The 23,222-nt window shown below is 53.5% G+C and overlaps 1 protein-coding gene and 1 long non-coding RNA gene across 7 annotated transcripts in view; both read left to right on the top strand.

Moving 5' to 3' along the window:
- rassf6 (Ras association domain family member 6) overlaps window positions 1-23,222 on the top strand; it is a 50,915-nt gene that overhangs the window by 9,734 nt on the left and 17,959 nt on the right. For 3 of the 6 annotated variants that reach the window (XM_055873599.1, XM_055873598.1, XM_055873597.1), the window contains exons 4-7: window positions 2,982-3,139; window positions 3,243-3,346; window positions 6,958-7,157; window positions 7,465-10,873. In XM_055873599.1, the coding sequence (XP_055729574.1) occupies window positions 2,982-3,139; window positions 3,243-3,346; window positions 6,958-7,157; window positions 7,465-10,791 (3,789 nt within the window). In that variant the 3' untranslated portion in view covers window positions 10,792-10,873. Of the gene's footprint in view, window positions 1-2,981; window positions 3,140-3,242; window positions 3,347-6,957; window positions 7,158-7,464; window positions 10,874-21,207; window positions 21,310-21,431; window positions 21,484-22,469; window positions 22,589-22,696; window positions 22,795-23,222 lie in introns of those variants that run through there. The other 3 variants (XR_008753892.1, XM_055873600.1, XM_055873601.1) reach the window with 2 other exon arrangements.
- On the top strand, window positions 16,750-21,201 carry LOC129818060 (uncharacterized). Its single transcript, XR_008753902.1, has 11 exons — window positions 16,750-17,220; window positions 17,301-17,580; window positions 17,701-17,780; window positions 17,861-18,100; window positions 18,181-18,300; window positions 18,341-18,500; window positions 18,621-18,660; window positions 18,981-19,020; window positions 19,101-19,258; window positions 19,297-19,496; window positions 19,535-21,201. It is a non-coding gene; the product is annotated as an uncharacterized LOC129818060 (long non-coding RNA).

Raw genomic sequence — 23,222 nt, 5'->3', positions numbered from 1 at the left:
TACCATTAAACCACTAACCAACATGTTTACAGCTCTGTACTGCTGTACCATTAAACCCCTAACCAACGTGTTTACAGCTCTGTACTGCTGTACCATTAAACCCCTAACCAACGTGTTTACAGCTCTGTACTGCTGTACCATTAAACCCCTAACCAACGTGTTTACAGCTCTGTACTGCTGTACCATTAAACCCCTAACCAACGTGTTTACAGCTCTGTACTGCTGTACCATTAAACCCCTAACCAACGTGTTTACAGCTCTGTACTGCTGTACCATTAAACCCCTAACCAACGTGTTTACAGCTCTGTACTGCTGTACCATTAAACCCCTAACCAACGTGTTTACAGCTCTGTACTGCTGTACCATTAAACCCCTAACCAACATGTTTACAGCTCTGTACTGCTGTACCATTAAACCCCTAACCAACGTGTTTACAGCTCTGTACTGCTGTACCATTAAACCCCTAACCAACGTGTTTACAGCTCTGTACTGCTGTACCATTAAACCCCTAACCAACGTGTTTACAGCTCTGTACTGCTGTACCATTAAACCCCTAACCAACGTGTTTACAGCTCTGTACTGCTGTACCATTAAACCACTAACCAACATGTTTACAGCTCTGTACTGCTGTACTGCTGTACCATTAAACCCCTAACCAACATGTTTACAGCTCTGTACTGCTGTACCATTAAACCCCTAACCAACGTGTTTACAGCTCTGTACTGCTGTACCATTAAACCCCTAACCAACGTGTTTACAGCTCTGTACTGCTGTACCATTAAACCCCTAACCAACGTGTTTACAGCTCTGTACTGCTGTACCATTAAACCCCTAACCAACGTGTTTACAGCTCTGTACTGCTGGACCATTAAACCCCTAACCAACGTGTTTACAGCTCTGTACTGCTGTACCATTAAACCCCTAACCAACGTGTTTACAGCTCTGTACTGCTGTACCATTAAACCCCTAACCAACATGTTTACAGCTCTGTACTGCTGTACCATTAAACCCCTAACCAACGTGTTTACAGCTCTGTACTGCTGTACCATTAAACCCCTAACCAACGTGTTTACAGCTCTGTACTGCTGTACCATTAAACCCCTAACCAACGTGTTTACAGCTCTGTACTGCTGTACTGCTCTACCATTAAACCCCTAACCAACGTGTTTACAGCTCTGTACTGCTGTACCATTAAACCCCTAACCAACGTGTTTACAGCTCTGTACTGCTGTACCATTAAACCCCTAACCAACGTGTTTACAGCTCTGTACTGCTGTACCATTAAACCCCTAACCAACGTGTTTACAGCTCTGTACTGCTGTACCATTAAACCCCTAACCAACGTGTTTACAGCTCTGTACTGCTGTACCATTAAACCCCTAACCAACGTGTTTACAGCTCTGTACTGCTGTACCATTAAACCCCTAACCAACGTGTTTACAGCTCTGTACTGCTGTACTGCTGTACCATTAAACCCCTAACCAACGTGTTTACAGCTCTGTACTGCTGTACCATTAAACCCCTAACCAACGTGTTTACAGCTCTGTACTGCTGTACCATTAAACCCCTAACCAACGTGTTTACAGCTCTGTACTGCTGTACCATTAAACCCCTAACCAACGTGTTTACAGCTCTGTACTGCTGTACCATTAAACCCCTAACCAACGTGTTTACAGCTCTGTACTGCTGTACCATTAAACCCCTAACCAACGTGTTTACAGCTCTGTACTGCTGTACCATTAAACCCCTAACCAACGTGTTTACAGCTCTGTACTGCTGTACCATTAAACCCCTAACCAACGTGTTTACAGCTCTGTACTGCTGTACCATTAAACCCCTAACCAACGTGTTTACAGCTCTGTACTGCTGTACTGCTGTACCATTAAACCCCTAACCAACGTGTTTACAGCTCTGTACTGCTGTACCATTAAACCCCTAACCAACGTGTTTACAGCTCTGTACTGCTGTACCATTAAACCCCTAACCAACGTGTTTACAGCTCTGTACTGCTGTACCATTAAACCCCTAACCAACGTGTTTACAGCTCTGTACTGCTGTACCATTAAACCCCTAACCAACGTGTTTACAGCTCTGTACTGCTGTACCATTAAACCCCTAACCAACATGTTTACAGCTCTGTACTGCTGTACTGCTGTACCATTAAACCCCTAACCAACGTGTTTACAGCTCTGTACTGCTGTACCATTAAACCCCTAACCAACGTGTTTACAGCTCTGTACTGCTGTACCATTAAACCCCTAACCAACGTGTTTACAGCTCTGTACTGCTGTACCATTAAACCCCTAACCAACGTGTTTACAGCTCTGTACTGCTGTACCATTAAACCCCTAACCAACATGTTTACAGCTCTGTACTGCTGTACCATTAAACCCCTAACCAACGTGTTTACAGCTCTGTACTGCTGTACCATTAAACCCCTAACCAACGTGTTTACAGCTCTGTACTGCTGTACCATTAAACCCCTAACCAACATGTTTACAGCTCTGTACTGCTGTACCATTAAACCCCTAACCAACGTGTTTACAGCTCTGTACTGCTGTACCATTAAACCCCTAACCAACGTGTTTACAGCTCTGTACTGCTGTACCATTAAACCCCTAACCAACGTGTTTACAGCTCTGTACTGCTGTACCATTAAACCCCTAACCAACATGTTTACAGCTCTGTACTGCTGTACCATTAAACCCCTAACCAACGTGTTTACAGCTCTGTACTGCTGTACCATTAAACCCCTAACCAACGTGTTTACAGCTCTGTACTGCTGTACCATTAAACCCCTAACCAACGTGTTTACAGCTCTGTACTGCTGTACCATTAAACCCCTAACCAACGTGTTTACAGCTCTGTACTGCTGTACCATTAAACCCCTAACCAACATGTTTACAGCTCTGTACTGCTGTACCATTAAACCCCTAACCAATGTGTTTACAGCTCTGTACTTACTGTGTTTTCTCCACTAGAGAGATGATGGAGATGTGGTGTTTGAGGGTGTCCTGAATATCTCCTGGGGAGTACGGCAGCCCATCAGGCTCAAAATACAGGATGACAAACAACAACCGTTCACCAGCCTACTGTCACCTGACCCAGTCAGTCCAATCAGTCCTCATGGAGGCAAGAGGTTACCTTTGACCTTTATCATGCATATTGTCAATACCACAGAGTCATAGTTAAAATGGAGTAACACAAGCGTCCCTCAGGCCTAAACCCTCTCTGTCTGTCAGGGGGATGACACGATGGGGGGAGTTTGAAGACCTTCATCAGATCAATGAGACAGAGGAGACCAACAAGCAGGATCCTGTAGAGGAGACCAACAACCGCACTACAGGTAACCTCACCTTAGCAACCGCACTACAGGTAACCTCACCTTAGCAACCGCACTACAGGTAACCTCACCCTAACAACCGCGCTACAGGTAATCTCACCCTAACAACCGCGCTACAGGTAACCTCACCCTAACAACGGCACTACAGGTATCCTCACCCTAACAACCGCACTACAGGTAACCTCACCCTAACAACCACATTACAGGTAAACTCACCCTAACAACCACACTACAGGTAACCTCACCCTAACAACCACACTACAGGTAAGCTCACCTTAACAACCGCACTACAGGTAACCTCACCTTAGCAACCGCACTACAGGTAACCTCACCCTAACAACCACACTACAGGTAATCTCACCCTAACAACCACACTACAGGTAACCTCACCTTAACAACCACACTACAGGTAACCTCACCCTAACAACCACACTACAGATAACCTCACCCTAACAACCACATTACAGGTAACCTCACCTTAACAACCACACTGCATGTAACCTCACCCTAACAACCACACTACAGGTAACCTCACCCTAACAACCACACTACAGGTAAGCTCACCCTAACAACCACACTACAGGTAACCTCACCTTAACAACCGCACTACAGGTAACCTCACCTTAGCAACCGCACTACAGGTAACCTCACCTTAGCAACCGCACTACAGGTAACCCCACCTTAGCAACCGCACTACAGGTAACCTCACCCTAACAACCGCACTACAGGTAACCTCACCTTAGCAACCGCACTACAGGTAACCTCACCTTAACAAACGTACTACAGGTAACCTTACCTTAGCAACCGCACTACAGGTAACCTCACCCTAACAACCACACTACAGGTAATCTCACCCTAACAAGCACACTACAGGTAAACTCACCTTAACAACCACACTACAGGTAAACTCACCTTAACAACCACAATACAGGTAACCTCACCTTAACAACCACACTACATGTAACCTCACCCTAACAACCACACTACAGGTAACCTCACCTTAACAACCACACTACATGTAACCTCACCCTAACAATCACACTACAGGTAACCTCACCCTAACAACCACACTACAGGTAACCTCACCCTAACAACCACACTACAGGTAACCTCACCTTAACTACCGCGCTACTGGTAAACTCACCCTAACAACCGCGCTACGGGTAACCTCACCCAGAACTCAGTGTTCTCTGGGGTGATCCATGTCTCCTTCAGGTCAAAACTGAAGGGCAGCCTAGACTGAGATGAACTCAGTGTTCTCTGGGGTGATCCATGTCTCCTTCAGGTCCAAACTGAAGGGCAGCCTAGGCTGAGATGAACTCAGTGTTCTCTGGGGTGATCCATGTCTCCTTCAGGTCCAAACTGAAGGGCAGCCTAGGCTGAGATGAACTCAGTGGTCTTATCTGCAGATCCAAACGCCTCCAGAGCCCCACAATTCCACATGGGTTGTTCGTGCAGGGTACACTAAATTAGAAGGGTTGTAGCCAAGGGGTGGGGAGTGTCTGTGAAGCATGCAGGGAGAGGTGAGAACAGGGATAGAAAACACACACATAGTTGACAAATCTACAAAATGATAAGCTGGCTCTAGAATCACTCCTGGAGATATCAGGAGTCCTCTAGCTATAGAATCACTCCTGGAGATATCAGGAGTCCTCTAGCTATAGAATCCCTCATGGAGATATCAGGAGATATCAGGAGATATCAGGAGTCCTCTAGCTATAGAATCACTCCTGGAGATATCAGGAGATATCAGGAGTCCTCTAGCTATAGAATCACTCCAGGAGATATCAGGAGTCCTCTAGCTATAGAATCACTCCTGGAGATATCAGGAGTCCTCTAGCTATAGAATCACTCCTAGAGATATCAGGAGTCCTCTAGCTCTAGAATCACTCCTGGAGATATCAGGAGTCCTCTAGCTATAAAATCACTCCTGGAGATATCAGGAGAAATCAGGAGTCCTCTAGCTATAGAATCACTCCAGGAGATATCAGGAGATATCTGGAGTCCTCTAGCTATAGAATCACTCCAGGAGATATCAGGAGTCCTCTAGCTATAGAATCACTCCTGGAGATATCAGGAGTCCTCTAGCTATAGAATCACTCCTGGAGATATCAGGAGTCCTCTAGCTATAGAATCACTCCTGGAGATATCAGGAGTCCTCTAGCTATAGAATCACTCCAGGAGATATCAGGAAATATCAGGAGTCCTCTAGCTATAGAATCACTCCAGGAGATATCAGGAGTCCTCTAGCTATAGAATCACTCCTGGAGATATCAGGAGTCCTCTAGCTATAGAATCACTCCTGGAGATATCAGGAGTCCTCTAGCTATAGAACCACTCCTGGAGATATCAGGAGATATCAGGAGTCCTCTAGCTATAGAATCACTCCTGGAGATATCAGGAGTCCTCTAGCTAAAGAATCACTCCTGGAGATATCTGGAGTCCTCTAGCTATAGAACCCTCCTGGAGATATCAGGAGTCCTCTAGCTATAGAATCACTCCTGGAGATATCAGGAGATATCTGGAGTCCTCTAGCTATAGAATCACTCCTGGAGATATCAGGAGTCCTCTAGCTATAGAATCACTCCTGGAGATATCAGGAGTCCTCTAGCTATAGAATCACTCCTGGAGATATAAGGAGATATCAGGAGTCCTCTAGCTATAGAATCACTCCTGGAGATATCAGGAGTCCTCTAGCTATAGAATCACTCCTGTAGATATCAGAAGATATCAGGAGTCCTCTAGCTATAGAATCACTCCTGGAGATATCTTGAGTCCTCTAGCTATAGAATCACTCCTGGAGATAACAGGAGATATTAGGAGTCCACTAGCTATAGAATCACTCATGGAGATATCTTGAGTCCTCTAGCTATAGAATCACTCCTGGAGATAACAGGAGATATCAGGAGTCCTCTAGCTATAGAATCACTCCTGGAGATATCAGGAGATATCAGGAGTCCTCTAGCTATAGAATCACTCCTGGAGATATCAGGAGTCCACTAGCTATAGAATCACTCATGGAGATATCAGGAGTCCTCTAGCTATAGAATCACTCCTGGAGATATCAGGAGTCCTCTAGCTATAGAATCACTCCTGGAGATATCAGGAGTCTTCTAGCTATAGAACCACTCCTGGAGATATCAGGAGATATCAGGAGTCCTCTAGCTATAGAATCACTCCTGGAGATATCAGGAGTCCTCTAGCTATAGAAACACTCCTGGAAATATCAGGAGATATCAGGAGTCCTCTAGCTCTAGAATCACTCCTGGAGATATCAGGAGTCCTCTAGCTATAGAATCCCTCCTGGAGATATCAGGAGTCCTCTAGCTCTAGAATCACTCCTGGAAATATCAGGAGATATCAGGAGTCCTCTAGCTATAGAAACACTCCTGGAAATATCAGGAGATATCAGGAGTCCTCTAGCTATAGAATCCCTCCTGGAGATATCAGGAGTCCTCTAGCTATAGAATCCCTCCTGGAGATATCAGGAGTCCTCTAGCTATAGAATGAAGCACACTGAGACTGAGCCTGGGAAGCTGGTCACCATTGACGATGGCTATCATTCATTGTGGATAGGCGATCCTATGGTAATATCGCCCAACTCTATTGTCCAGGGAGCTACAGGAGTTATGACAGCTGTACGCTGCGCCCCACCCCAACCAAGCAGAAGACGGAGGTGGAGGAGGAGCAGTCCAACCTGATCCGCTGTGTGAGTGATGCTTCCCTGGTGAAGAGGAGGGTGAAGAGGAGTCCACAGAGAGAGAGGAACAGGCTACACTGCTTCTCCATCAATGGACACTTCTATAACTACAAGGTAACGTCAATGAGAGAACTGATCTGATCGTTACCTACCTAGGACACGATTTGATCAAATCACGTTGGACTGCCGTGAAAAAAAATGTCCTTAAAATAATCATGTTTCTGGTCTAACAGCTGTGTCATATTGTCTCTTTCTTTCTTTATTTGTTTGCATGCTGGGAGTGTTTAGTGCATGCTGGGATTGTTACGAGCGGTGTCTGGCGTTAGATCGGCTGTGTTTCCTTTCTGGTTTCCTTTTCTATGATGATGATTTTTCTGTGGTAGAAGATAGATATTTTAAATTTCCTGATGGTATTGCCCAGGCTTCGGTGGGGATGGCGACCCACAGAAGAGCGTCTGCCGTCCTGCCGTCCTGCTGTCCTGCTGTCCTGCTGTGTGCTGTCCTGCTGTCCTGCTGTCCTGCTGTCCTGCTGTCCTGCTGTCCTGCTGTGTGCTGTCCTGCTGTCCTGCTGTGTGCTGTCCTGCTGTCCTGCTGTCCTGCTGTCCTGCTGTGTGCTGTCCTGCTGTCCTGCTGTGTGCTGTCCTGCTGTCCTGCTGTCCTGCTGTCCTGCTGTCCTGCTGTCCTGCTGTCCTGCTGTGTGCTGTCCTGCTGTGTGCTGTCCTGCTGTCCTGCTGTCCTGCTGTCCTGCTGTCCTGCTGTCCTGCTGTCCTGCTGTCCTGCTGTACTGCTGTGTGCTGTCCTGCTGTCCTGCTGTGTGCTGTCCTGCTGTCCTGCTGTGTGCTGTCCTGCTGTCCTGCTGTCCTGCTGTCCTGCTGTCCTGCTGTCCTGCTGTCCTGCTGTCCTGCTGTCCTGCTGTGTGCTGTCCTTCTGTGTGCTGTCCTGCTGTGTGCTGTCCTGCTGTCCTGCTGTCCTGCTGTCCTGCTGTCCTGCTGTCCTGCTGTCCTGCTGTCCTGCTGTGATTCTGTCCTGCTGTCCTGCTGTCCTGCTGTGTGCTGTGTGCTGTCCTGCTGTCCTGCTGTCCTGTTGTCCTGCTGTGTGCTGTCCTGCTGTCCTGCTGTGTGCTGTGTGCTGTCCTGCTGTCCTGCTGTCCTACTGTCCTGCTGTGTGCTGTCCTGCTGTCCTGCTGTCCTGCTGTCCTGCTGTGTGCTGTCCTGCTGTCCTGCTGTCCTGCTGTGTGCTGTCCTGCTGTCCTGCTGTCTACTGTCCTGCTGTCCTGCTGTCCTGCTGTCCTGCTGTCCTGCTGTGTGCTGTCCTGCTGTCCTGCTGTCCTGCTGTCGTGCTGTCCTGCTGTCCTGCTGTCCTGCTGTCCTGCTGTGTGCTGTGTGCTGTCCTGCTGTCCTGCTGTCCTGCCGTCCTGCCGTCCTGCCGTCCTGCCGTCCTGCTGTGTGCTGTCCTGCTGTCCTGCTGTCCTGCTGTCCTGCTGTCCTGCTGTCCTGCTGTCCTGCTGTGTGCTGTCCTGCTGTCCTGCCGTCCTGCTGTGTGCTGTCCTGCTGTGTGCTGTCCTGCTGTCCTGCTGTCCTGCTGTCCTGCTGTCCTGCTGTGTGCTGTCCTGCTGTCCTGCTGTCCTGCTGTCTACTGTCCTGCTGTCCTGCTGTCCTGCTGTCCTGCTGTCCTGCTGTGTGCTGTCCTGCTGTCCTGCTGTCCTGCTGTCCTGCTGTCCTGCTGTCCTGCTGTCCTGCTGTCCTGCTGTCCTGCTGTGTGCTGTCCTGCTGTCCTGCTGTCCTGCTGTCCTGCTGTCCTGCTGTCTACTCTCCTGCTGTCCTGCTCTCCTGCTGTCCTGCTGTCCTGCTGTCCAGCTGTCCTGCTGTGTGCTGTCCTGCTGTCCTGCTGTCCTGCTGTCCTGCTGTCCTGCTGTCTACTGTCCTGCTGTCCTGCTCTCCTGCTGTCCTGCTGTCCTGCTGTCCAGCTGTCCTGCTGTCCTGCTGTCCTGCTGTGTGCTGTGTGCTGCTGTCCTGCTGTCCTGCTGTCCTGCTGTGTGCTGTCCTGCTGTCCTGCTGTGTGCTGTCCTGCTGTCCTGCTGTCCTGCTGTGTGCTGTCCTGCTGTCCTGCTGTGTGCTGTCCTGCTGTCCTGCTGTCCTGCTGTCCTGCTGTCCTGCTGTGTGCTGTCCTGCTGTCCTGCTGTCCTACTGTCCTGCTGTCCTGCTGTCCTGCTGTGTGCTGTCCTGCTGTCCTGCTGTGTGCTGTCCTGCTGTGTGAAGTCCTGCGGTCCTGCTGTCCTGCTGTCCTGCTGTGTGCTGTCCTGCTGTGTGCTGTCCTGCTGTCCTGCTGTCCTGCTGTGTGCTGTCCTGCTGTCCTGCTGTCCTGCTGTGTGCTGTCCTGCTGTCCTGCTGTCCTGCTGTCCTGCTGTCCTGCTGTGTGCTGTACTGCTGTCCTGCTGTCCTGCTGTCCTGCTGTCCTGCTGTCCTGCTGTGTGCTGTCCTGCTGTGTGCTGTCCTGCTGTGTGCTGTCCTTTTGTCCTGCTGTCCTGCTGTCCTGCTGTGTGCTGTCCTGCTGTCCTGCTCTCCTGCTCTGTGCTGTCCTGCTGTGTGCTGTCCTGCTGTCCTGCTGTCCTGCTGTGTGCTGTCCTGCTGTCCTGCTGTCCTGCTGTCCTGCTGTGTGCTGTCCTGCTGTCCTGCTGTCCTGCTGTCCTGCTGTCCTGCTGTCCTGCTGTGTGCTGTCCTGCTGTCCTGTTGTCCTGCTGTGTGCTGTCCTACTGTCCTGCTGTGTGCTGTCCTTCTGTCCTGCTATCCTGCTGTGTGCTGTCCTGATGTCCTGCTGTCCTGCTGTCCTGCTGTGTGCTGTCCTGCTGTCCTGCTGTCCTGCTGTCCTGCTGTGTGCTGTCCTGCTGTCCTGCTGTGTGCTGTCCTGCTGTCCTGCTGTCCTGCTGTCCTGCTGTCATGCTGTCCTGCTGTGTGCTGTCCTGCTGTCCTGCTGTCCTGCTGTCCTGCTGTCCTGCTGTGTGCTGTCCTGCTGTCCTGCTGTGTGCTGTCCTGCTGTCCTGCTGTCCTGCTGTGTGCTGTCCTGCTGTCCTGCTGTCCTGCTGTGTGCTGTCCTGCTGTCCTACTGTCCTGCTGTCCTGCTGTCCTGCTGTGTGCTGTCCTGCTGTCCTGCTGTCCTGCTGTCCTGCTGTGTGCTGTCCTGCTGTCCTGCTGTGTGCTGTCCTGCTGTCCTGCTGTGTGCTGTCCTGCTGTCCTGCTGTCCTGCTGTCCTGCTGTCCTGCTGTCCTGCTGTGTGCTGTCCTGCTGTCCTGCTGTGTGCTGTCCTGCTGTCCTGCTGTCCTGCTGTCCTGCTGTCCTGCTGTGTGCTGTCCTGCTGTCCTGCTGTGTGCTGTCCTGCTGTCCTGCTGTCCTGCTGTCCTGCTGTCCTGCTGTCCTGCTGTCCTGCTGTGTGCTGTCCTGCTGTGTGCTGTCCTGCTGTCCTGCTGTCCTGCTGTCCTGCTGTCCTGCTGTCCTGCTGTCCTGCTGTCCTGCTGTACTGCTGTGTGCTGTCCTGCTGTCCTGCTGTGTGCTGTCCTGCTGTCCTGCTGTGTGCTGTCCTGCTGTCCTGCTGTCCTGCTGTCCTGCTGTCCTGCTGTCCTGCTGTCCTGCTGTCCTGCTGTGTGCTGTCCTTCTGTGTGCTGTCCTGCTGTGTGCTGTCCTGCTGTCCTGCTGTCCTGCTGTCCTGCTGTCCTGCTGTCCTGCTGTCCTGCTGTCCTGCTGTCCTGCTGTGATTCTGTCCTGCTGTCCTGCTGTCCTGCTGTGTGCTGTGTGCTGTCCTGCTGTCCTGCTGTCCTGTTGTCCTGCTGTGTGCTGTCCTGCTGTCCTGCTGTGTGCTGTGTGCTGTCCTGCTGTCCTGCTGTCCTACTGTCCTGCTGTGTGCTGTCCTGCTGTCCTGCTGTCCTGCTGTCCTGCTGTCCTGCTGTGTGCTGTCCTGCTGTCCTGCTGTCCTGCTGTGTGCTGTCCTGCTGTCCTGCTGTCTACTGTCCTGCTGTCCTGCTGTCCTGCTGTCCTGCTGTCCTGCTGTGTGCTGTCCTGCTGTCCTGCTGTCCTGCTGTCGTGCTGTCCTGCTGTCCTGCTGTCCTGCTGTCCTGCTGTGTGCTGTGTGCTGTCCTGCTGTCCTGCTGTCCTGCCGTCCTGCCGTCCTGCCGTCCTGCCGTCCTGCTGTGTGCTGTCCTGCTGTCCTGCTGTCCTGCTGTCCTGCTGTCCTGCTGTCCTGCTGTGTGCTGTCCTGCTGTCCTGCCGTCCTGCTGTGTGCTGTCCTGCTGTGTGCTGTCCTGCTGTCCTGCTGTCCTGCTGTCCTGCTGTCCTGCTGTGTGCTGTCCTGCTGTCCTGCTGTCCTGCTGTCTACTGTCCTGCTGTCCTGCTGTCCTGCTGTCCTGCTGTCCTGCTGTGTGCTGTCCTGCTGTCCTGCTGTCCTGCTGTCCTGCTGTCCTGCTGTCCTGCTGTCCTGCTGTCCTGCTGTGTGCTGTCCTGCTGTCCTGCTGTCCTGCTGTCCTGCTGTCTACTCTCCTGCTGTCCTGCTCTCCTGCTGTCCTGCTGTCCTGCTGTCCAGCTGTCCTGCTGTGTGCTGTCCTGCTGTCCTGCTGTCCTGCTGTCCTGCTGTCCTGCTGTCCTGCTGTCTACTGTCCTGCTGTCCTGCTGTGTGCTGTCCTGCTGTCCTGCTGTCCTGCTGTCCTGCTGTCCTGCTGTCTACTCTCCTGCTGTCCTGCTCTCCTGCTGTCCTGCTGTCCTGCTGTCCAGCTGTCCTGCTGTGTGCTGTCCTGCTGTCCTGCTGTCCTGCTGTCCTGCTGTCCTGCTGTCTACTGTCCTGCTGTCCTGCTCTCCTGCTGTCCTGCTGTCCTGCTGTCCAGCTGTCCTGCTGTCCTGCTGTCCTGCTGTGTGCTGTGTGCTGCTGTCCTGCTGTCCTGCTGTCCTGCTGTGTGCTGTCCTGCTGTCCTGCTGTGTGCTGTCCTGCTGTCCTGCTGTCCTGCTTTGTGCTGTCCTGCTGTCCTGCTGTGTGCTGTCCTGCTGTCCTGCTGTCCTGCTGTCCTGCTGTCCTGCTGTGTGCTGTCCTGCTGTCCTGCTGTCCTACTGTCCTGCTGTCCTGCTGTCCTGCTGTGTGCTGTCCTGCTGTCCTGCTGTGTGCTGTCCTGCTGTGTGAAGTCCTGCGGTCCTGCTGTCCTGCTGTCCTGCTGTGTGCTGTCCTGCTGTGTGCTGTCCTGCTGTCCTGCTGTCCTGCTGTGTGCTGTCCTGCTGTCCTGCTGTCCTGCTGTGTGCTGTCCTGCTGTCCTGCTGTCCTGCTGTCCTGCTGTCCTGCTGTGTGCTGTACTGCTGTCCTGCTGTCCTGCTGTCCTGCTGTCCTGCTGTCCTGCTGTGTGCTGTCCTGCTGTGTGCTGTCCTGCTGTGTGCTGTCCTTTTGTCCTGCTGTCCTGCTGTCCTGCTGTGTGCTGTCCTGCTGTCCTGCTCTCCTGCTCTGTGCTGTCCTGCTGTGTGCTGTCCTGCTGTCCTGCTGTCCTGCTGTGTGCTGTCCTGCTGTCCTGCTGTCCTGCTGTCCTGCTGTGTGCTGTCCTGCTGTCCTGCTGTCCTGCTGTCCTGCTGTCCTGCTGTGTGCTGTCCTGCTGTCCTGTTGTCCTGCTGTGTGCTGTCCTACTGTCCTGCTGTGTGCTGTCCTTCTGTCCTGCTATCCTGCTGTGTGCTGTCCTGATGTCCTGCTGTCCTGCTGTCCTGCTGTGTGCTGTCCTGCTGTCCTGCTGTCCTGCTGTCCTGCTGTGTGCTGTCCTGCTGTCCTGCTGTGTGCTGTCCTGCTGTCCTGCTGTCCTGCTGTCCTGCTGTCATGCTGTCCTGCTGTGTGCTGTCCTGCTGTCCTGCTGTCCTGCTGTCCTGCTGTCCTGCTGTCCTGCTGTGTGCTGTCCTGCTGTCCTGCTGTGTGCTGTCCTGCTGTCCTGCTGTCCTGCTGTGTGCTGTCCTGCTGTCCTGCTGTCCTGCTGTGTGCTGTCCTGCTGTCCTACTGTCCTGCTGTCCTGCTGTCCTGCTGTCCTGCTGTTTGCTGTCCTGCTGTCCTGCTGTCCTGCTGTCCTGCTGTGTGCTGTCCTGCTGTCCTGCTGTCCTGCTGTCCTGCTATGTGCTGTCCTGCTGACCTGCTGTCCTGCTGTCCTGCTGTCCTGCTGTCTACTGTCCTGCTGTCCTGCTGTCCTGCTGTGTGCTGTCCTGCTGTCCTGCTGTCCTGCTGTCAAGCTGTCCTGCTGTCCTGCTGTGTGCTGTCCTGCTGTCCTGCTGTCCTGCTGTCCTGCTGTCCTACCGTCCTGCTGTCCTGCTGTCCTGCTGTCCTGCTGTCCTGCTGTCTACTGTCCTGCTGTCCCGCTGTCCTGCTCTCCTGCTGTCCTGCTGTCCAGCGTGTGCTGCTGTCCTGCTGTCCTGCTGTCCTGCTTTCCTGCTTTTCTGCTGTCCTGCTGTGTGCTGTCCTGCTGTCCTGTTGTCCTGCTGTGTGCTGTCCTGCTGTCCTGCTGTCCTGCTGTCCTGCGATCCTGCTGTCCTACTGTCCTGCTGTCCTGCTGTCTTGCTGTGTGCTGTCCTGCTGTCCTGCTGTCCTGCTGTGTGCTTTCCTGCTGTCCTGCTGTCCTGCTGTCCTGCTGTCCTGCTGTCCTGCTGTGTGCTGTCCTGCTGTCCTGCTGTCCTGCTGTCCTACTGTCCTGCTGTCCTGCTGTCTTGCTGTGTGCTGTCCTGCTGTCCTGCTTTCCTGCTGTCCTACTGTCCTGCTTTCCTGCTGTCCTACTGTCCTGCTGTCCTGCTGTCCTGCTGTCCTGCTGTCCTGCTGTCCTGCTGTCCTGCTGTCCTGCTGTGTGCTGTCCTGCTGTGTGCTGTCCTGCTGTGTGAAGTCCTGCGGTCCTGCTGTCCTGCTGTCCTGCAGTCCTGCTGTTCTGCTGTCCTGCTGTGTGCTGTCCTGCTGTCCTGTTGTCCTGCTGTGTGCTGTCCTGCTGTCCTGCTGTCTACTGTCCTGCTGTCCTGCTGTCCTGCTGTCCTGCTGTCCTGCTGTCCTGCTGTCCTGCTGTCCTGCTGTCCAGCTGTCCTGCTGTCCTGCTGTCCTGCTGTGTGCTGTCCTGCTGTGTGCTGTCCTGCTGTCCTGCTGTCCTGCTGTGTGCTGTCCTGCTGTCCTGCTGTCCTGCTGTCCTGCTGTGTGCTGTGTGCTGCTGTCCTGCTGTCCTGCTGTCCTGCTGTGTGCTGTCCTGCTGTCCTGCTGTCCTGCTGTCCTGCTGTCCTGCTGTCCTGCTGTGTGCTGTCCTGCTGTCCTGCTGTCCTGCTGTCCTACTGTCCTGCTGTCCTACTGTCCTGCTGTGTGCTGTCCTGCTGTCCTGCTGTGTGCTGTCCTGCTGTGTGCTGTCCTGCTGTGTGAAGTCCTGCGGTCCTGCTGTCCTGCTGTCCTGCTGTGTGCTGTCCTGCTGTCCTGCTGTCCTACTGTCCTGCTGTCCTGCTGTCCTGCTGTGTGCTGTCCTGCTGTCCTGCTGTGTGCTGTCCTGCTGTCCTGCTGTCCTGCTGTGTGCTGTCCTGCTGTGTGCTGTCCTGCTGTCCTGCTTTCCTGCTGTGTGCTGTCCTGCTGTCCTGCTGTCCTGCTGTCCTGCTGTCCTGCTGTGTGCTGTACTGCTGTCCTGCTGTGTGCTGTCCTGCTGTGTGCTGTCCTGCTGTGTGCTGTCCTGCTGTCCTACTGTCCTGCTGTCCTGCTGTCCTTCTGTGTGCTGTCCTGCTGTCCTGCTGTGTGCTGTCCTGCTGTGTGCTGTCCTGCTGTCCTGCTGTCCTGCTGTCCTGCTGTCCTGCTGTGTGCTGTCCTGCTGTGTGCTGTCCTGCTGTCCTGCTGTCCTGCTGTCCTGCTGTCCTGCTGTCCTGCTGTGTGCTGTCCTTTTGTCCTGCTGTCCTGCTGTCCTGCTGTGTGCTGTCCTGCTGTCCTGCTGTGTGCTGTCCTGCTGTGTGAAGTCCTGCGGTCCTGCTGTCCTGCTGTCCTGCTGTGTGCTGTCCTGCTGTCCTGCTGTCCTACTGTCCTGCTGTCCTGCTGTCCTGCTGTGTGCTGTCCTGCTGTCCTGCTGTGTGCTGTCCTGCTGTCCTGCTGTCCTGCTGTGTGCTGTCCTGCTGTGTGCTGTCCTGCTGTCCTGCTTTCCTGCTGTGTGCTGTCCTGCTGTCCTGCTGTCCTGCTGTCCTGCTGTCCTGCTGTGTGCTGTACTGCTGTCCTGCTGTGTGCTGTCCTGCTGTGTGCTGTCCTGCTGTGTGCTGTCCTGCTGTCCTACTGTCCTGCTGTCCTGCTGTCCTTCTGTGTGCTGTCCTGCTGTCCTGCTGTGTGCTGTCCTGCTGTGTGCTGTCCTGCTGTCCTGCTGTCCTGCTGTCCTGCTGTCCTGCTGTGTGCTGTCCTGCTGTGTGCTGTCCTGCTGTCCTGCTGTCCTGCTGTCCTGCTGTCCTGCTGTCCTGCTGTCCTGCTGTGTGCTGTCCTTTTGTCCTGCTGTCCTGCTGTCCTGCTGTGTGCTGTCCTGCTGTCCTGCTGTCCTGCTGTGTGCTGTCCTGCTGTGTGCTGTCCTGCTGTCCTGCTGTCCTGCTGTGTGCTTTCGTGCTGTCCTGCTGTCCTGCTGTCCTGCTGTCTTGCTGTCCTGCTGTCCTGCTGTCCTGCTGTCCTGCTGTGTGCTGTCCTGCTGTCCTGTTGTCCTGCTGTGTGCTGTCCTACTGTCCTGCTGTGTGCTGTCCTGCTGTCCTGCTATCCTGCTGTCCTGTTGTCCTGCTGTGTGCTGTCCTGCTGTCCTACTGTCCTGCTGTCCTGATGTCCTGCTGTCCTGCTGTTTGCTGTCCTAATGTCCTGCTGTCCTGCTGTCCTGCTGTGTGCTGTCCTGCTGTCCTGTTGTCCTGTTGTCCTGCTGTCCTGCTATGTGCTGTCCTGCTGACCTGCTGTCCTGCTGTCCTGCTGTCCTGCTGTCTACTGTCCTGCTGTCCTGCTGTCCTGCTGTGTGCTGTCCTGCTGTCCTGCTGTCCTGCTGTCCTGCTGTCCTGCTGTGTGCTGTCCTGCTGTCCTGCTCTCCTGCTGTCCTGCTGTGTGCTGTCCTGCTGTGTGCTGTCCTGCTGTCCTGCTGTCCTGCTGTGTGCTGTCCTGCTGTGTGCTGTCCTGCTGTGTGCTGTCCTGCTGTCCTGCTGTCCTGCTGTCCTGCTGTCTTGCTGTCCTGCTGTGTGCTGTCCTGCTGTCCTGCTGTCCTGCTGTCCTGCTGTCCTGCTGTGTGCTGTCCTGCTGTCCTACTGTGTGCTGTCCTGCTGTGTGCTGTCCTGCTGTCCTGCTGTCCTGCTGTCCTGCTGTCCTGCTGTCCTGCTGTGTGCTGTCCTGCTGTCCTGCTGTCCTGCTGTCCTACTGTCCTGCTGTCCTGCTGTCCTGCTGTCCTACTGTCCTGCTGTCCTGCTGTCCTGCTGTGTGCTGTCCTACTGTCCTGCTGTCCTGCTGTGTGCTGTCCTGCTGTGTGCTGTCCTACTGTCCTGCTGTCCTGCTGTCCTGCTGTCCTGCTGTCCTGCTGTCCTACTCTCCTGCTGTCCTGCTGTCCTGCTGTCCTGCTGTCCTGCTCTCCTGCTGTCCTGCTGTCCTGCTGTCCTGCTGTCCTGCTCTCCTGCTGTCCTGCTGTCCTGCTGTCCTGCTGTCCTGCTGTCCAGCTCTCCTGCTGTCCTGCTGTGTGCGTACTTCTTAGAGGTATGTTTATAAAAGTTATGCCGTTATGTCCTCCGTCAACAAGGGTAATGATTTAGAATCTACCGCCGTTTATTCCCAATGAGCTATTGGCGCTAAAGTGATTTGCAGTTTGGGAAGATTGCAAATTCAATGAAGATTTCCTTTTTGGGTTGTTAACATCGGGCTCTGAAACAGGGTGTTGTTTCGCTGACGGGTGTTTTGTGTTTTTGGACTCTCCGGAGCAGACTTTGGAGTTATCGTTTAAGTCAAGTATGACAACAGACTGTATATGGCTTATGCTAGTACGGGTAGTCAACGGTGTTTTGAGTGTAGGGATGTTGTCCGTAAGCGACATACTTGCAAGGCAGAGGGAGGGGCGCAGTTGGTCCTCGTAATGCCTGGGCCCACTGATGTAGGGAGAGGTGGTCCTCGTAACACCTGAGCCCACTGATATAGAGAGAGGTGGTCCTCGTAACGCCTGGGCCCACTGACGTAGAGAGAGGTGGTCCTCGTAACACCTGAGCCCACTGATATAGAGAGAGGTGGTCCTCGTAACGCCTGGGTCCACTGATGTAGGGAGAGGTGGTCCTCGTAACGCCTGGGCCCACTGACGTAGAGAGAGGTGGTCCTCGTAACGCCTGGGCCCACTGATGTAGGGAGAGGTGGTCCTCCTAATGCCTGGGCCCACTGACGTAGAGAGAAGTGGTCCTCGTAACGCCTGGGCCCACTGATGTAGAGAGAGGTGGTCCTCGTAACGCCTGGGCCCACTGACGTAGAGAGAGGTGGTCCTCGTAACGCCTGGGCCCACTGATGTAGAGAGAGGTGGTCCTCGTAACGACTGGGCCCACTGACGTAGAGAGAGGTGGTCCTCGTAAGGCCTGGGTCCACTGATGTAGGGAGAGGTGGTCCTCGTAACACCTGGGCCCACTGATGTAGGGAGAGGTGGTCCTCGTAACGCCTGGGCCCACTGATGTAGGGAGAGGTGGTCCTCGTAACGCCTGGGCCCACTGATGTAGGGAGAGGTGGTCCTCGTAACGCCTGGGCCCACTGACGTAGAGAGAGGTGGTCCTCGTAACACCTGAGCCCACTGATATAGAGAGAGGTGGTCCTCGTAACGCCTGGGTCCACTGATGTAGGGAGAGGTGGTCCTCGTAACGCCTGGGCCCACTGACGTAGAGAGAGGTGGTCCTCGTAACGCCTGGGCCCACTGATGTAGGGAGAGGTGGTCCTCCTAATGCCTGGGCCCACTGACGTAGAGAGAAGTGGTCCTCGTAACGCCTGGGCCCACTGATGTAGAGAGAGGTGGTCCTCGTAACGCCTGGGCCCACTGACGTAGAGAGAGGTGGTCCTCGTAACGCCTGGGCCCACTGATGTAGAGAGAGGTGGTCCTCGTAACGACTGGGCCCACTGACGTAGAGAGAGGTGGTCCTCGTAAGGCCTGGGTCCACTGATGTAGAGAGAGGTGGTCCTCGTAACGCCTGGGCCCACTGACGTAGGGAGAGGTGGTCCTCGTAACGCCTGGGCCCACTGATGTAGAGAGAGGTGGTCCTCGTAACGCCTGGGCCCACTGACGTAGAGAGAGGTGGTCCTCGTAACGCCTGGGCCCACTGATATAGGGAGAGGTGGTCCTCGTAACGCCTGGGCCCACTGACGTAGAGAGAGGTGGTCCTCGTAACGCCTGGGCCCACTGATGTAGGGAGAGGTGGTCCTCGTAACGCCTGGGCCCACTGATGTAGAGAGAGGTGGTCCTCGTAACGCCTGGGTCCACTGACGTAGAGAGAGGTGGTCGTCGTAACGCCTGGGCCCACTGGCGTAGAGAGAGGTGTTCCTCGTAACGCCTGGGCCCACTTATGTAGGGGGAGGTGGTCCTCGTAACGCCTGAGCCCACTGACGTAGAGAGAGGTGGTCCTCGTAACGCCTGGGCCCACTGACGTAGAGAGAGGTGGTCCTCGTAACGCCTGGGCCCACTTATGTAGAGAGAGGTGGTTCTCGTAACGCCTGGGCCCACTTATGTAGAGAGAGGTGGTCCTCGTAACGCCTGGGCCCACTGATGTAGGGAGAGGTGGTCCTCGTAACGCCTGGGCCCACTGATGTAGAGAGAGGTGGTTCTCGTAATGCCTGGGCCCACTGACGTAGAGAGAGGTGGTCCTCGTAACGCCTGGGCCCACTGACGCAGGGAGAGGTGGTTCTCGTAATGCCTGGGCCCACTGACGTAGAGAGAGGTGGTCCTCGTAACGCCTGGGCCCACTTATGTAGGGGGAGGTGGTCCTCGTAACGCCTGGGCCCACTGACGTAGAGAGAGGTGGTCCTCGTAATGCCTGGGCCCACTGACGTAGAGAGAGGTGGTCCTCGTAATGCCTGGGCCCACTGACGTAGGGAGAGGTGGTCCTCGTAACGCCTGGGCCCACTGATGTAGAGAGAGGTGGTCCTCGTAACGCCTGGGCCCACTGATGTAGGGAGAGGTGGTCCTCGTAAGGCCTGGGCCCACTGACGTAGAGAGAGGTGGTCCTCGTAACGCCTGGGCCCACTGATGTAGGGAGGTGGTCCTCGTAACGCCTGGGCCCACTGATGTAGGGAGAGGTGGTCCTCGTAACGCCTGGGCCCACTGATGTAGGGAGAGGTGGTCCTCGTAACGCCTGGGCCCACTGATGTAGGGAGAGGTGGTCCTCGTAACGCCTGGGCCCACTGATGTAGGGAGAGGTGGTCCTCGTAACGCCTGGGCCCACTGACGTAGAGAGAGGTGGTCCTCGTAACGCCTGGGCCCACTGATGTAGGGAGGTGGTCCTCGTAACGCCTGGGCCCACTTATGTAGGGAGAGGTGGTCCTCGTAACGCCTGGGCCCACTGATGTAGAGAGAGGTGGTCCTCCTAATGCCTGGGCCCACTGATGTAGGGAGAGGTGGTCCTCGTAACGCCTGGGCCCACTGATGTAGAGAGAGGTGGTCCTCGTAACGCCTGGGCCCACTGACGTAGAGAGAGGTGGTCCTCGTAACGCCTGGGCCCACTGATGTAGGGAGAGGTGGGGCCGACAGCGGTAGAGCATCGACAACAGCAAGTCAATTTACAATTTAAAGTAGGTAAATGGGTTCCTGGATCAGACTTTTGGGAAATCTGCCAAATTGGCAGATTTTTTTTATGTTGATAAGTTTGTGAGGTCAGCTGTGGTGTTACAGAAGACGGTGGGGTTAGACCAGTTGAGTGAGAAGAGAAACGTTTCCTCTTGAGGAAATTTGTTACTGCTGTTACGGCAGCAAAAGGTATTGGGAAACGTGATCAGGTTAAGAGACAATGATGACCAAGCCCTTTTAGTGTGTGTTTGTTTCTCTGTCTTATTTCTCTGTTGTTGCTTCTGTTGTACTATTTTCTACATGGCAATCAATTGCAAGGATCCTTAATCAACGTAGACAAACCGAGCATGAAATATAATCGCACAGAACATAGCAAACTCACTTGGATTATTTTGGCTTTGAGGCAAGCCTTGCATTTCATTTTCAAACTGGGTGACTGAAGCAAAATGGCCACCTTTTACCGAGATGTGCTAGCGATGAAGATTTTGCATCACAAAGAGTTTGAAGAAGGATGTAAGGCAACTTGTAAGGGCCCTTATGATGGAGAAGACAATGGTCGGCTTTGGGCCAGAGGATGATGACTTTGGTCCCTCACTGAGGGGATCTGCTTGGTTGGTCCCTCACTGAGGGGATCTGCTTGGTTGGTCCCTCACTGAGAGGATCTGCTTGGTTGGTCCCTCACTGAGGGGATCTGCTTGGTTGGTCCCTCACTGAGGGGATCTGCTTGGTTGGTCCCTCACTGAGGGGATCTGCTTGGTTGGTCCCTCACTGAGGGGATCTGCTTGGTTGGTCCCTCACTGAGGGGATCTGCTTGGTTGGTCCCTCACTGAGGGGATCTGCTTGGTTGGTCCCTCACTGAGGGGATCTGCTTGGTTGGTCCCTCACTGAGGGGATCTGCTTGGTTGGTCCCTCACTGAGGGGATCTGCTAGGTTGGTCCCTCACTGAGGGGATCTGCATGGTTGGCCCCTTACTGAGAGGATCTGCTTGGTTGGCCCCTTACTGAGAGGATCTGCTTGGTTGGCCCCTTACTGAGAGGATCTGCTTGGTTGTTTGAGTGTGTGTTGTTTTGTGGGTTCCCAGACCCAATAAAGGTACTTTAAAACTGTCCCTCTCTGTCTATCTCACTCTGTCTCTCTCTGTGTCTCTCTCTGTATCTGTCTGTCTCCTCTCTCTGTCTCTCTCTGTCTCTGACTCTCTGTCTGTGTCTGTGTCTCCGTCTCTCTCTCTTTCTCTGTCTGTCTGTGTGTCTCTCTCTCTCTCTGTCTACCTCTCTCTGTGTCTCTCTCTCTGTGTGTCTGTCTCTCTCTCTCTGTCTCCCTCTCTCTGTGTCTCTCTCTCTGTGTCTCTCTCTCTGTGTGTCTGTCTCCCTCTCTCTGTCTACCTCTCTCTGTGTCTCTCTCTCTGTGTCTCTCTGTCTCTAGACGGCTATATTCACTCCATCCTATGGAACGTCCACTAATGTCCGCATCAACAGCAAAATGACCACACATCAGGTCATATCACAGCTCCTTCAGAAATTCAAGGTGAATTATGTCAAACTACCAGGATGTATCGTTGTTAGATCACTTGGGGGAAGCGTTCTGGTTCGTATCTAATAGTAATATGTGTGTCTTGTTCACCGCTGTGTTTCCACTTTGTGTTGCAGATAGAAAATGATCCCAATGAGTTTGCCCTCTACTGTGTCCATCAAAGTGGAGGTACGTTGTGTCCTTCTCTTCCAGAAGACAACTGACGCTGCTATCCTTCTGACATCATTAACACGCTGGACGGGGTATAATTGGTGTAAACTGGGGCTCTCCAAGGTTATGGTTCTCCAAGGTTATGGTTCTCCAGGGTTATGGTTCTCCAGGGTTATGGTTCTCCAGGGTTATGGTTCTCCAGGGTTATGGTTCTCCAGGGTTATGGTTCTCCAGGGTTATGGTTCTCCAAGGTTATGGTTCTCCAAGGTTATGGTTCTCCAGGGTTATGGTTCTCCAGGGTTATGGTTCTCCAAGGTTATGGTTCTCCAGGGTTATGGTTCTCCAGGGTTATGGTTCTCCAAGGTTATGGTTCTCCAAGGTTATGGTTCTCCAGGGTTATGGTTCTCCAGGGTTATGGTTCTCCAAGGTTATGGTTCTCCAGGGTTATGGTTCTCCAGGGTTATGATTCTCCAGGGTTATGGGTCTCCATGGTTATGGTTCTCCAGGGTTATGGTTCTCCAGGGTTATGGTTCTCCAAGGTTATGGTTCTCCAGCGTTATGGTTCTCCAGGGTTATGGTTCTCCAGGGTTATGGTTCTCCAGGGTTATGGTTCTCCAGGGTTATGGTTCTCCATAGTTATGGTTCTCCATGGTTATGGTTCTCCAGGGTTATGGTTCTCCGGGGTTATGGTTCTCCAAGGTTATGGCTCTCCAAGGTTATGGTTCTCCAGGGTTATGGTTCTCCATGGTTATGGTTCTCCAGGGTTATGATTCTCCAGGGTTATGGTTCTCCATGGTTATGGTTCTCCAAGGTAATGGTTCTCCAGGGTTATGGTTCTCCAGGGTTATGGTTCTCCAGGGTTATGGTTCTCCAGGGTTATGGTTCTCCGTGGTTATGGTTCTCCAGGGTTATGGTTCTCCAAGGTTATGGTTCTCCAAGGTTATGGTTCTCCAGGGTTATGGTTCTCCAGGGTTATGATTAATAGTGTCTGTGTCCTCCTGTAGAGAAGAAGAAGCTGTCTGACTCAGACCTGCCGCTGTGGGAGAGGCTTGTCCAGGGCCCAGCGGAGGACATCATGAAGATGTTCCTCATGGACAGAGATGAAGAGGAAGTCAGCAACGATGTGAGTGTCTGCCCTTCAGCAGGGTTTTTGAGGCCAGAATGAGTTTTGGACACTAGCCACACACAGTGCACTAACCCTTGCCTATGACTGGCTCTGCTCTCTGCCCAGGTGGCCCAGTACCTCAACCTGGAGCTGCCCATCCTGGAGGGGGTTCTAGTGAAGCTGGAGGAAGAGGAGAACAGAGCGGTGGAGAGAATCACCAGCAAGTGAGTTATGAAGGAGTTACACTATCCTAACTGTTACCTAACGTAGAGCAGGACATTCAGACTGGGTTCTCGGTTAACATGCAATGAATCAACCCCTTCAGGTCAACTGGGTCCATCTGGCATCAAAACCGTACTGTGTTTACTCTGTGTCACCTGTAGCTAAACGGTGATGTGTCACCTGTAGCTAAACAGTGATGTGTCACGTGTAGCTAAACAGTGATGTGTCACCTGTAGCTAAACAGTGATGTGTCACCTGTAGCTAAACAGTGATGTGTCACCTGTAGCTAAACAGTGATGTGCCACCTGTAGCTAAACGGTGATGTGTCACCTGTAGCTAAATGGTGATGTGTCACCTGTAGCTAAATGGTGAAGTGTCACCTGTAGCTAAACAGTGATGTGTCACCTGTAGTTAAACGGTGATGTGTCAC

Source organism: Salvelinus fontinalis, chromosome 21 (assembly GCF_029448725.1).
Source record: "Salvelinus fontinalis isolate EN_2023a chromosome 21, ASM2944872v1, whole genome shotgun sequence".
NCBI classification, from domain to species: Eukaryota; Metazoa; Chordata; class Actinopteri; order Salmoniformes; family Salmonidae; genus Salvelinus; species Salvelinus fontinalis.
Note: the sequence above shows the minus strand (reverse complement) of the source record. Positions and strands in the feature narration are given on the sequence as shown.